This window comes from Alligator mississippiensis, chromosome 12 (genome assembly GCF_030867095.1).
Source record: "Alligator mississippiensis isolate rAllMis1 chromosome 12, rAllMis1, whole genome shotgun sequence".
Taxonomy (NCBI): Eukaryota; Metazoa; Chordata; order Crocodylia; family Alligatoridae; genus Alligator; species Alligator mississippiensis.
Window position 1 is genome coordinate 32,692,955 of NC_081835.1, and position 14,486 is coordinate 32,707,440.

Here is a 14,486-nt window from a genome sequence, read left to right on the forward strand (position 1 = left end):
CTCATGTTTGTTCCCCTGGGACACGCCCACTATGGTACTGGGAGACTCCCCCCTTCCTGCGGCCATATGGCTGAGGGCAAGCAGAACTTGGGGGCATCTGAACCCCAAGCCTCCATACTTGGACCTGCCCATAGGATGTCTACTAAAGGATTTGGAAGTATCTGAAGTCCCAGGCTGAAAAGTTTGGGGTGGAGGATACTTGCCAGTAGTAGGGCCATTCATGGTTCTTGAACGATTGAAAGGATTTGGAACTGATCTGGCTGATTTGGCTAATTTGACCTGGGACATGAAAAATTTTCCTTAAAAATAACCACCCCCCAAAAAACCTGTCCAGTAATAAATACCATGACCAGGGTAATGCAATTAAAATGGCACTGTGAAGTGGAGGGTGCACCCTTGTCTGCATGCGGACAGGACTCCCTATGAGAGCCTCATAGTTACTTTCTCACTGGCCAGCTTCCAGTGGGATGGTCTTGGTTCCACGCCAATTTTATGGAAATGGGAGATTCTTCCCTAGCTTGCTGCTGTGGCCATATGGCTGAGGGAAAGCAAAACTTGGGGGCATCTGAACCCCAAGCCTCCAACCTTGAGCCTGCCCATAGGATGCCTGCCAAAGGATTGGGAAGGATCTCAAACCCCAGGTTAAAAAGTCTGGGGTGGAGCATACTTACCGGTAGTACAGCCACATATGGTTCTTGAATGACTCAAAGAATTTGGAACTGATCTGGCTAATTTGACCTTGGGCAGGAAAAGTTTTCCTTAAAAAGTATGTTTGCCTAACATGGGTCATATACTTGATAGTCATGCTCAGTTTAATCAGCTTCATAGCCTGTTTCATTCACTTGGTGCTTTCAGCAGCTATTTAATAATCGACAACATATTTCATGGTATTTCTCTGTTTGTGAATATAAGATGAGGAGATTTTTCCCCATGCTGATTGGGGGCAGGGGTGGGGGAATCTTGCCTTGTATTTGAGTAAGTACAGTAAACAGAGGATTTCTCTACAAAGATTACTCATGAGGATGGATCCAAACAAAGAATAAAACAGCTGTGAGGGGGGTCTAGGTTCAAGCCCTACGTCTCCATATTCAATTAGAACACTTCCTTTCAATATCATGGTTTTATATCATGTTTTTACTGAAACCTAAAAACCTACAATATTTATTTTGGAGAAGTCTCAGAAACTACCCATATTAACAAATGTTTTTATTCCCAGATCACTTACCTGATGAGGCACGAGCCCAAGAGAGGTAGGTGGTTCATTCATTCTGTCATCACTGCTGCTAGCAACAGCATAACCACTGCCAAAAAAACAGAGAGGGTGGTAGCAGGGAATCAAGGTAAAAAAAGACTAGAATTAGTAAAAAAAAATTCTATTGAAGTGTTTTTGCTGGAAAACAACAATTTTTCACAATAGTGTGTTTTTGTCAAAACAGAACATTTTAAATTCAAACCATAAACCTTGATAATCCTCCCCTTCCACCCCTTCCTCCATTTTTGGTCAAAAAGTACTTTTTCAATTAGCAGTAACTAAGAAATTTTCTTCCATAAGCAGCTTCCTTCATCTTGGAAGGGGACCCTTTCACAGTCATTAAGATTCAAGCACAGGTTTGTGTGAATTCCAGAATCAGGGCTTCAGATTTTTAACTTACTCATACCTAAATCATAACTCCATTTTCTTCTTTCTTTCCAAAGATTTTAAGGTCAGGAGGGACTATTATGTTCAGCTAGTCTGATTACTTGCATAGCAGAGGCCGTGGAATTTCATTAAGTTCAATACAGATAGCACTATACAAACATTTTATTGAAGCTAAAATACTGTCACAATTCTTGGGCTAGGTTCCCTGATGGAACAGAAATTTTATAGTAGGTCTTCATTTCAGTGAGGTATTTGTCTGGATGCAGGACTCCAACTTAACAAAAAAAGTTTTCTTGTTGAAATGCTGCATTTTCAGTACTTTTTCAGCTTAGCGGTACACCGATACGTTGGTCCATATCGTATCGGCACTGATAAAAGGAAAATTAACATTATCAGTAAATGGCTTTTTTTTTTTTTTTTTTATACTTATGGGGCCAATAACAACACTGATAAATGACACATGCCTGTGCACAGCTACAGCATGCATGCAGCCATGAGTGCAGCCTGGCAGCATGGAGAGCAGCATCCAGCTGGTAAGTCTGTGGGGGGGAGGGGCATGGGGAAGGGAAGGGATGTGGAGGGAGTGAATCAAGGCCCCTGCGGTGAGGGAGGGAGTGGGGCGGGGGCAGGGGTTGCACAACCAGGCCAGGGCAGAACGTGGGATGAGCTGGGCTTGTCCAGGGGGCAGGGTGTGGGGAGCAGCTCCCAATGCTGCACACAGCCCTGGAGGAGGCATGGGGGCACGTGTCCCCCAGATCTGTGCATGGGGCAAAGGAGACTGCACAGTCTGGGAGAGAGCACATGGGAGACTTCACAGTGGCAGAGGAGTTGGTGTGGCTGTGACTGAAGATCCTGAGGAAAGGAAGGAAGGAAGGAAGGAAGGAAGGAAGGAAGGAAGGAAGGAAGGAAGGAAGGAAGGAAGGAAGGAGAACAGCAGATTAAGGACCCTAGACTTTAAAAAAGCAGACTTCAATTCACTCAGGGAACTGATAGACTGGCCCTGGGAGACCAGTCTGAGAGGGAAGAGAGCCCAGAAGAGCTGGTTGTATTTTAAAGAAATCTTACTGAGGGTGCAGGAACAAACCATTCTGATGTGCAGGAAGACTACCAAGTAGGGTAGAAGACCACTTGACTTAGCAGGAAGCTCTTCGGTGAGCCGAAACACAAAAAGGAAGCTTAGAAGAGGTGGAAACTTGGACAAACAACTAGGGAGGAGTATAGGAGTACTAGTCAGGCATGCAAGGATGAAATCAGGAAGGTCAAAGCATAACTGGAGTTGCAGCTAGCAAGGGATGTGAAGGGTAACAAGAGGGGTTTCTACAAGTAAGCCAGCAGTGAAGATCAGGGAAAGTGTGGGTCCTTAACTGAATGGGGGAGGCAACAGTGGCAAAAGAACAGGTTAGAGACTATTTAGAAAAGCTGGATGCAAAGCCCCCCAGGGTCCTAAGGGAGTTGGCTGATGCGATTGCAGAGCTGTTAGCCTTTATCTCTGAAAACTCATGGTGATCAGGAGAAGTCCCGAATGATTGGAAAAGGGCAAATATAGCGACCGTCTTTAAGAAAGGGAAGAAGGAGGATCTGGGGAAATACAGACCAGTCATCCTCACTTCAATTTCTGGAAAAATCATAAAGCAGGTGCTCAAGGAATCCATTTCTAAACACTTGGAGAAGAAGGTGATTAGCAAAAGTCAGCATGGATTTACCAAGGGCAACTCCTGCCTGACCAACCTGATTGCCTTCTATGACACAATGACTGGCTCTGCAGATGCAGGGAGAGCACTGGATGTGATATACCTTGATTTTAGCAAGGTTTTTGATACAGTCTCCCACAACATTCTTGCAAGCAAGCTAAGGAAATACAGGCTGGATGAATGGACTGTAAGATGAACAGAAAACTGGCTGGATTGCCAGGCTCAAAGGGTAGTAAATCAATTGCTCAATGTCTCGCTGGAAGTCGGTAACAAGTAGAATGCCCCAGGGATCAATCCTGGGACCAGTTTTGTTCAGTATCTTCATCAACATCCTGGAAGATGGCATAGAGTGCACCCTCAGCAAGTTTGCAGATGATACCAAGCTGGGGGGGGGGAGTAGTAGAAAGGCTAAAGAGTAGTACTAGGATTCAGAAAGACCTAGACAAATCGGAGCATTGGACCAAAAATCTCATGAGGTTCAACAACAAGTGCAAAGTCCTTCACTTAGGACAGAATAATCCCATGCACAGGTGCAGCCTGGGGACCGAATGGCTAAGCAGCCAACAGTGTGCCCTTGCTGCCAAGAATGCTAATAGCATACAGGGGCGGATGTAGACGAAACGGGAGCCCTAAACTGAAGCAGTGGGTTTTAAAAAACACCACTTCAATTTAGGGCTGATTAAACCCCTATGTCATGCACACACCCCGCTGACTTACAGTGGAGTTGCATCTTACGTGGGGGTTAGGTTCTAAAGTCAGAGCGTAAGGTAAAAATCGCATATAGTCAAAATTACCGTGCCAGCGGTGACTGCCTCTGCCTCCAAAACCTCCCGCTGCTGCCGCGGAGCCTTTCTTAGAGCTGTGCGGCCGGCGGCAGCGATGCAGCACAGGGTGGTGGTGGGGATGGCTGCGTGCTGCCTGGCCACCACCACACTGCCGCTGCCGCCCGGTGGCCAGCCACACAGCTACGGGCACAGCTCCATGGCGACAGCGGGAGGTTTTGGAGGCAGTGGCTGTCATCGCCATAATGGGCCTCCAGGTAAGCGGCAGTGCCGCATGCAAACTCAAGCCTCCACCCCCCTTCCCACCCCGCATATTGTTGAATTCACATAAGTTAAATATGAGTATGATGAGACTCCACTGTACCTGCCTCTCTGCCAGGGAAAGCTGCTGGCAGGCAGAGAAGCCCCTGGGCTTGGGGGCAGGGACGGCTGATGCTTCCCTCTGCAGCAGCTGCGCCCCCCCCCCCCCCCCCCCGGTGACACCCACCTGACTCGAGTGGTCCCAGGGTGGGTACAAAGGGAAGTACTGGGGCCCCGCAGAGCTCAGGCAGGCAAGCTCTGGGGGGGGGGTAGGGAGAGAGGGTTGCTGCTTTTCTTAGGCTGAGCTGCTTTCCCGGGCTGCTGTCTGGCTGCCTCCAGGGCTTCCTGTAGAGCTGTGGAACTGCATGGAGCCTGGTGCATTGCTCTGTGGTTGTTGGGGCAGCAAACTAAAACTCCTCGGAGTTTTAGTTTTCTGCGCCCCAAGTTATTTGAGGTGCATTACGCTGCCGAATTTCCTACAGCGGTTGGAATGAATGTGCAATACGCCACTGAGGCCTGCAAACACCAACACCATTAAAGCAGTGCAAAAGCATTTAGCCCGCTTTAAAGTATCGTGCATGCCTCTCATTTTAGTTTACACACAGTCCTGGACTGTATTAGCAGGAGTGTTGTCAGCAGACAGAGAAGTGATTATTCCCCTCTATTCTGCACTGGTGAGACCACATCTGAAATCCTGTGCCCAGGTTTGGGCCTCCCACCACAGAAAGGTTGTGGACAAATTGGAAAGAGTCCAGCAGAGGACAACAAAGATGGTTAGAGGGCTTGGGAACATGACTTCTGAGAAGAGGCTGGGGAAACTGGTCTTATTTAGTCTGGAGAAGAGAAGACTGCGGGAGGATTTAATAGCAGCCTTCAACCACCTGAAGGGTGGCTCCAAAGAGGATGGAGCTAAACTTGTTCTCAGTGGTGGCAGATGACAGAAAAAGGAGCAACAGTCTCAAGCTGAAGCAAGAGAAGTTTAGGTTAGGTATTAGGAAGAACTTTCTTGCTAGGAGGGTAGTAAGACACTGGACCAGGTTACCCAGAAAGGTTGTGGAGTAGGCTACCCAGAAATCTCCTCATCCCTGGAGGTTTTTAAGACCAGGCTAGACAAAGCCTTGGCTGGGATGATATAGTTGAGATTGGTCCTGCTTTTAGCAGGTGGTTGGATTAGATGACCTTCTGAGGTCCCTTCCAACCCTCATTTTCCATAATTCTAGGATTCTAACCCTGCCAGAATTATTGCAGGGTACACTGCAACAGGGGGGCAAGTGGCAAAGAGGCAGCAGGGGTATCACATGGTGAGGTGGTAGGTGATGGAGACAAAGACTGGAGGTCAGGCTGCCTGCCTCCCCACTGCTGCTTTTCCTGTTGCTTGCTGTCCACACCGCTGCTTTTCCCAACTCTGGGGGAGGGGGAGACAAATTTAAAGAGACAGCTCTCTGATGATAACTTTCCATGTAAATAATGTAAAAAAAATATTATTTTCCACACTTGGAATCTAATTATTTGGAGGAGAGGGGGACAGTGTCTTAAATTGAAAGTCATCTTTAATTCAGGCAGTGTTAACATTTTCTCTTGCATACAGTACAGATATTTAAAGTGAAAGAATGGACTTTAAGTCTGCCGGATCCCAGGAGAAAAGGCTCTCCCAGGAGGAATGCAACATCTGTTTATAGTCGCACATGTTTTCTGAAGTGAGAACTTAGACTTAAACCAGTCTTATAATGTGCAATAAAAATACAGAAGCAACAAGTTTTTCCAAAAATACCTTTTGTCTTATAAGCATCAATCCTCCCCCTCAAATGACTCACCCTTCTGGATGTTGTAAAACAGAAACCATTAACTCTACCGCAAGGGCTCCAGCTATCATGGCTAACCCTGGTCGGCTGACCGTGCACTGCTGATCCAGTGTCCGATCCCTGGTGGACTACAAAGAAAGAAAATTCTGAAAAAGATGATACTTGAAAATACTTGGCTGTCTATTACATAGTTAAATATCTGTCATTAAATCAATACAACAAGTAAGTTCTCTCTTAGTATCAATAGAAAGAATTTGTTGTTTTCAAATGTCATGAGTCACTGCAAATGAGGCTGCACAGAAGGGACCAGTCAGTAACATAAAAACAGAAAACACATAAAAAGAATGCACAATAGCTGTTTGCAGAAAACTCCACTCACATCTCCTGGTGCCACAACATCATTGCAGAAATAACAGCCAAGCTTATAACCAGGGATATTTGAAAAGAGTGATGATCCCAAGAGATCAGCAGAGCTTGTGATACTACTGGAACATGAATCACCAGGTTCCTGCTGTTTCGGTTTCTTTAGTCCATGTCTCATCACAACAAATGTGTCAAATCCCAGTGCAGCATTGATGACCAACTATAAAGGAAGCAAACACGTAGTCAAAGGAAGCATAAAGAAAAACAGTCTACACAGGTTGATTGTTATAAACAGAAATTTATCTTTCTTGCAATAAAAATGTCAAGCTAAAGTTAATTGTTAAATTTACAACTTGACATTATTTAATTACTAAATTTATTTTAAAAGATATTTCCAGAAATACACTCAACATATTCATGAGTAATATACAAACAATATCTCCCATTACCAATAGGTGCCAACGTGAGACTTCCTGGACAGTGTGATTTCAGACTTCTAGCACCATGCAAATACTGTGCTCAAACACACGAGGGACTGTGTTTTCTGTAGGAGAATACATCAAACAAGCTTTCCTATGGATGGTGTTATTTTTACTCATGCTTTAAAGATAAAAGGGGAAGAAATATAATAAACAGCTTTTTTCCCCAAATAAGTCACTCAGACAAATATTTACATCCAGTCTGGAAAAGGTTTTTTTTTAATGAAAAGTTATTCTAAAAAATATATATATATCTGAAATAAGAGTGACACCAGGTTTCACTATTTGTATAAAAATGCTAACATACACGCTTTAAAAAATGTTTGAAGAAAAGCAAGCATGCGTGTCACCTCATTTGTAGTTTAACATCCCAGAGTATATCAATAGCAATATACTTCTGCATGCCTTTTAATTTTATTGTTCAGTTAAGGATAAATTTAGCAGGATTTCTTTCTGGCTGTCCATTACATATCTGGCTTGTTGAATAAATCAAGCAGGATACAACAGTAATACAATTCTCTTTTAAGGGAGTGTATTATTCTGCAGGAGACTCAGGATTGTGTAGTTAAAGAGACCTTTAGAGCCCATGCTTAATTTACTGAGGAAGTTATATTATGAATGAGCCTGGGACCTTCAGGAAGATACAGGACAACTCAATTCTGTCCTGGAGAACTGGATTATATTCCTGCGTGGATCAAAGAGCTCCTATGTTACGTGAGCCAAGTAGCAAACCTAACTTTCCAAAGGTAGTCACTTATGAGTATGAGGAACATGAACTGAGTGTCCAACTTGAGACCTAGGGATATGAACTACAGAACTACTGAGCTCTCATAGATACAGCTGAAATCAATGGGAGTCATGCTCTGAACATAAGAAGTGCTATATTGTGTTAAATATTCTTTTAAAAAATAAAAGCAGAACTTTAGCATTTCAAATTGGACACTTAAAATTAACGGATACTTTAGACCTTCCTATGGCTGTGGATGCATGTTGTAGCGCTACAAATGAAAATATGCATACAACCTATGGTATAGTCTTTTTATGTAGCAGTTTCCCATCTATAAAATAGAGGTTACAATGCCCTGATATGATAGGGGTTTTATGAAAATAAATGTATTAGTATTTGTAAAATAGTAGAACCATAGAAAATTAGGGATGGAAGGGACCTCAGGAGGCCATCTAGTCCAACCTCCTGCTTAAACCAGGACCACCCCAAACTAGATCATCTCGGCCAAAGCTGTGTAGCTGGATCTTAAAATCCTCCAAGGATGGAGATTTCACCATCTCTCTGGGTATCCTGTTTCAGTGCTTTACTACCTTCCCAGTGAGAAAATTCTTCCTAATAGCTAACCTAAACTTTCCTTGCTGCAACTTGAGACTGTTGCTCCTTGTCCTGTCATATGCCACCACTGAGAAGTCTAGCTCCATCCTCTTTTGAACCCCGCTTTACATAGTTGAAGGCTGCTATTAAATCCTCCCTCAGTCTTCTCTTTCCCAGACTAAATAAAACCAGTTCCCTCAGCCTGCCCTCAGAAGTCACGTGCCCCAGTTCCATAACCATTTCTGTTGTCCTCCGCTGAACACTCTCCAGTTTGTTCACATCCTTTCTGTAGTAGGGGGCCCAAAACTGAACACAGTACTCCAGATGTGGCCTCACCATTGCTGAATAGAAGGGAAAAATCACTTCCCTTGACCTGCAGCCAACATGTCTACCAATGCAGCCCAGTATGCCATCAGCCTTCTTAGCAACAAGGGTACACTGCTGGATCACATTCAGCGTACTGTCCACCATAACCTCCAGGTCCTTTTCTGCAAAGCTGTTGCCCAGCCAGTCAGCCCCCAGCCTGTGCTGGTGCCTGGGATTGTTCTGTCCTAAGTGCATGACTTTGCATTTGTCCTTGTTGAAGCTCAGGTGATTTCTTCTGGCCCAGCGCTCCAATTTGTCTGGGTCACTCTGAATCCTAAGCCCTACCCTCCAGCGTACCCTACTCCTCCCAGTGTGGTGTCTTCTGCGAGCTTGCTGAAGGTGAACTCTATGCCATCTTCCAGTTCGTTGATGAAGACTGTGGCCAGGTAGAGGGGCAGAGGAGTCCAGGAGAGCTGGCTGTACTTTAAAGAAGACTTACTGAGAGTCCAGAAACAAACCATCCCAATGTGCAGGAAGACTAGCAAGTATGGCAGAAGACCAGCTTGGCTTAGCAGGGAATTCTTCAGTAAACTAAATCATGAAAAGGAAGCTTATAAGAAGTGGAAACATGGACAAACAAGTAGGGAGGAGTATAAGAGTATTGCTCAGGCATGCAAGGATGAAGTCAGGAAGGTCAAAGCGCAATTGGAGTTGCAGCTAGCAAGGGACGTGAAGGTCAACAATAAGGGTTTCTACAAGTATGTCAGAAACAAGATGATCAGGGAAAGTATGGGCTCCCTGTTGAAGAGGGGAAGCAACCTTGCGACAGAGGATGCAGAAAAGGCTAAAGTACTCCATGCCTTTTTCACTTCAGTCTTTACAGGCAAAGTTAACTCCCAGACTACTGCACCTGGCAGCACAGTTTGGGGAAGAGGTGAGCAGCCAACAGTGGCACTGGCAGCAGTGGCAGCGGTGACAGCAGCTGAAAGGTAAGCAGGGTGGAGGGGTGAATGCAGCTGCAGCGGATCCAGAGGGAAAGCCCTCGGATCCCATTTAACAAGAACAGCAGGGAGCCGCGCTCCTGAGCCACGCGCAAACAGGCACATAGGCAGGGGGCAGGCAGGCTAGGAAGAATTTCCCCCGGCAGGAAAGGGGACTGCCCATCGGGAGATCCTCGATGATCCCAGTGGCAGGCTTCCCCTGTGGGAGGGGAACCCAGGGGGAGGGGTGACCAACAGGCTCTACCGGGGAAGCCCAGAACAGCCTGATTGGCTGCTGCAGTTAACACAGGAAATTCAAACGGGAGGCTTTTAAAAGCTGTGGCAAGCTTCAGCCCGTGGCAGTCGGGACCGGGAGAATGAGCAGGCACATGTGTGCAGCAAGTGCACGTGTGTCCTCGACACACTCACCCAGGACTGGCACTGGCACCAGCAGTGGCAACAGCAGCTGAAAGGTAAGCAGAGTGGAGGGGCGGGCGCAGCTGCAGAGGATCCAGAGGGAAAGCCCCTGGATCTCATTTAACAAGAACAGCAGGGAGCCACGCTCCTGAGCCATGCGCAAACACGCATGCTCTGTAAGGGCATGCCGGCATTTGTGCTGGTGTTCGCGCAAGGTGGGCAAGCAGGAGGAGCCAGGTCGGAGGCTCTGGCAGGGGAGAGAAGAAGACACTTCATTTTACAATAATGGTAAGGACGCGGCGGGCTTCCAGGGACCCAGCCCCAGTGACACTGCCTGCCCAGGGCTCTTCTGAGGCCTCCACCCAGTGGAAGCCCACAAGGAGGTTAGAGCCACCCTCCCCCCCACTGTCTGTGGGGGCTGCCTGGTGGGGACTCTGCGGCCTGGGGGTGGGGAATGGGGAGCGAAAGTTCCCTCGTCCGTCCCATGTGTGCCCACCTTCAGGCCCTGGAGGGGCAGGTGAGGGAACTCCAGGCGGAGGTCAGCAGGCTGAAGGGAATCAGGGCTGCCAAGGATGAAACTGACAGGTATTTCCATTCTCTGCAGGGTTAAGTACCCAGTGGAGAGGCACCCAGGAGGAACCTGACGCAGCGGTATGGCAGACAGTTACCACCAGGACCAGGGCTACTTGTGCTGCCGCAGTGTCGCCCCCCCCCCCCCCGGTACACCTGGAGAACAGGTACAAGGCTCTCGCAGCATTGGAGGACAAGGCAGGTGAGGATGCCTCCAGAGGAGCCGATGCCACTCCACGCAGCGGAGCAGACTGAGTGATGCTGGAACACCCAGAGGAAGAGACACTAGGTCCTCATCATGGGTGACTCCCTCCTGAGAGGAATGGAGGGCCCCATCTGTTACCTCTATCCCATGGCACGGGAGGCTTGCTGCCTGCCCGGGACTTGGATTCTGGACATCACAGCAATGATTCCGGACCTCATTTGGCCCTCTGATCACTACCCCTTGGTTCTCATCCATGTGGGCACTAATGACACGGCCGGGAGTAGTCTGGACCGTGTCATGAGAGACTACAAGGCTCTGGGGGCCAAGCTTACAGAGACAGGAGCGCAAGTGGTTTTCTCATCTGTTCTTCCAGTGAGCAGACGTGGATGGCACCATAAGGCCTGCATCGGAGAGGTCAACCAGCAGCTTTGGAGCTGGTGTTACCGGGCGGGCTTCAGATTCTTTGACCACGACCCGCACTTCTGCGCAGGAGACATGCTAGGGCAGGACAGGCTACATCTCTCCCCAAAAGGTAAGCATGTTTTCTCTTCCAGGTTGGCTGATCTCGTATGGTAAGCTTTAAACTAGGTTCGTCGGGGGATGGGGATGCAGAGGCAGAGGAGGACACTTCTACGTCAAGCCAGGTGATGCGAGCAGGAACAATCCAGGTAAGTGACAATGGCCCGGGCAAGCTTGGGAACAAGAGGGCAGCACACTCATAGGAGATCTCAATTACCTCTGCACAAATGCTAGAAGTATTGGAAATAAGCAGGAGGAACTTGTCCTCCTACTAGCTAGCAAAAACCCAGACCTGGTTGGGCTTACAGAAACCTGGTGGGATTCTACACACGACTGGGCAGTAGACATTGAGGGCTATAGGTTGTATAGACAAGATAGAGTAGGGAGGAAAGGGGGCAGTGTAGCACTCTATGTTAAAGAGCAGTACATGTCCTCGATGATCAGGATGGGTTCAGAAGAGGGGCAAATTAAGGCACTCTGGGTTAGAATGCAAGGGGATCATGGGGAAAGGGACTTGATAGTGGGCGTCTACTACAGACTGCCTTACCAGGGGGATGAGCTGGACCTGGAATTTTCAGGTCAGCTCACGGAGGCTGTAAGGACAAGGGATGTGGTCATCGTGGTTGACCTAAAACTACCCAAACATCTGCTGGGAGGATCAGTCAGCCAGGTCTGAATGCTCACGTAGGTTTTCAGCCTGCATACAGGACCTCCACCTAACCCCGGAGGTACATAATCCCACCAAAGGAAATGCCTCGCTGGACTTGGTCCTTGCCACAGGCAAATGACCTGGTGAGGGATCTGCGGGTGCTCGACTACCTGGGCATTAGTGACCACTGTCTGCTGGAATTTACTATCTGGCACAGGGTGGTGAAAGCAAGAAGTAAGGCAAAAGTCCCTGACTTCAGGAGGGCCAACTTCAATAAGCTAAGGAGATTAGTATGAGAGACATCGGGGACTCGGAGCTTTAAGGAAATGGGAGTCCAGGACAGGTGGTTGTTCCTTAAGGAGATGATCCTCCGAGCTCAGAGGGAGTTAGTTCCAATGCGAACCAAAGAAGGCAAAAGTGCTAAAAAGCTCCCTTAGCTCAGTAAGGCATCCAGGAGGGCCTGAGGGCAAAAAAGGTGGCATACAATTAGCAGAAGCAAGGGGCAATCACCACGGAGGATTTCACATCTATTGCTTGTGATTGCAGGGAGGCAGTTAGGAAGGCCAGGGCAGAGATGGAACTAGGGCTGGCGACCAGAATTAAGGATAACAAAAAGTCCTTTTTCAAATACACAGGGAGTAAGAAGGCGGCACCAGGTAATGTGGGGCCCTTACAGGACAGGCTTGGCAATCTGGTGATTGCAGCAAAAGAAAATGCTGATCTCTTCAACGAGTTCTTAGCTTCCATATTTCTAAGCAGGGACTGGGACAACTCCTCCATTAGGATTGTGGACAGGCTCAGGGGACATGACACCATGACTAGGGTCAGGGACAATCTAGTTGGGGAACTCTTGGAGGGCCTGGATGTGTATAAATCAGCAGGTCCGGATGCTCTTCATAGTATCATAGTACTTAGGGTTGTTAGAGACCTAAACATATCATCAGGCCCTGCCCCATGCATGAACAAGTGCCAGGATCATATCACCCCGGTCAAATATCTGTCCAGTTTCCTCTTGGAGACCCCCAAGGTAGGTGAGAGTACCACCTCATATGGGAGCCCATTCCAGAGCCTGACAGCCCTAACTGTAAAGTAATGTCTCCCGATGACCAGACTGAACCTTCTCTCTAACAATTTGTGGCCATTATTCCTAGTAACCCTGGGTGGTGCCCAGGGGAACAGAGCTTCCCCCAATTCCTGCTGGTCCCCCCTGAAATTATTATTTCCTCCTCCAGCTCCCTCCATGCCTCTTCAGTTGCCTTCAGGTGCAGTGTGCCACATTGGCAAGAAAACTATTACAAGACTGTAATATCAGCCCTGGGGACTCACCCTGCTCTCCTAGGTGAAAAGGTCATATAGGCATCCTACTTATGAACCCCCAATTTGGTCCTGCTACCCTCTTCATCCGAGGGTACCTAGGGAATTGGCAGAGGTCATAGCAGTGCCCCTGGCATGGCTGTATGAGCGCTCATGGTGCTCTGGCCAGGTCCCAGAGGACCGGAAAAGGGCCATTTACAAGGAAGGGAGAAAGGTGGACCTGGGTAACTATAGGTAACACATCTGTGGGGGCCCAGCATGGGAGGTAATGCTCAGGGTCAACCAACTTGGGTTCATTGTGGGCAGATCCTGCCTGACTAACCTGGTTTCCTTTTACGACCAGGTCACAAAGTCCTTGGATGCGGGTGTTGAGGTGGATGTTGTCTACCTGGACTTCAAGAAGGTCTTTGACACTGTTTCTCACCCCATTCTCATAAAAAAAATCTAGGTGACAGCAGCATTGATGCCTACACAGTCAGATGGGTGGCAAATTGGCTCCATGGTCACACCCAGAGAGTGATGGTGGACGGGTCGTTTTTGACCTGGAGGGATGTCGGTAGTGAAGTTCCCCAGGGCTCGGTCCTCAGGCCTGTGCTATTCAACATCTTTATCAGCGACTTGGAGGTGGGCATGGAAAGCACACTGTCCAAATTCACTTATGACAGAAAGATGCAGGGAGAAGTGGGCATACTGGAAAGGAGGGACAGAATCCAACTAGATCTAGACAGGTTACAGAGGTGGGTGGATGAGAATATAATGGAATTCAACGCAGACAAGTGCAAGGTGCTGCATCTAGGGAGAATGAACCTGCAACATATCTATACGTTGGGGAACACCCTTCTCAACAACACAGCCGCTGAAAGGGATCTTGGAGTCAACAATGACTCCAAGATCCAAGGTGGACATGAGCCACCAGTGCAAAGAGGCAGTTAGTAAGGCTAGTCACATCTTGGTGTGCATCTACAGATGCATCACTAGGCAGGTCCAAGGAGGTGATCCTTCCCCTCTATGTGGTGCTGGTCAGGCCACAGTTGGAGTACTGTGTCCAGTTGTGGGTGATGCACTTCAAGAGGGATGTGGCTAACCTTGAGAGGGTCCAGAGGAGGGCCACTCACATGGTCAAGGGACAGCAGGCCAGGCCCTACAAAG

At 47.9% G+C, this 14,486-nt stretch overlaps 1 protein-coding gene across 11 annotated transcripts in view; it reads right to left on the reverse strand.

Moving 5' to 3' along the window:
- Positions 1-14,486, reverse strand: part of ATG7 (autophagy related 7) — a 332,274-nt gene that overhangs the window by 225,019 nt on the left and 92,769 nt on the right. For all 11 annotated transcript variants that reach the window (XM_059715951.1, XM_019495404.2, XM_059715946.1 and 8 more), the window contains 3 exons: positions 6,594-6,797; positions 6,227-6,342; positions 1,226-1,301 (listed from right to left, as the gene is read on the reverse strand). In XM_059715951.1, coding sequence (XP_059571934.1) covers positions 1,226-1,301; positions 6,227-6,342; positions 6,594-6,797 — 396 coding nt within the window. The remainder of the gene's footprint in view (positions 1-1,225; positions 1,302-6,226; positions 6,343-6,593; positions 6,798-14,486) is intronic.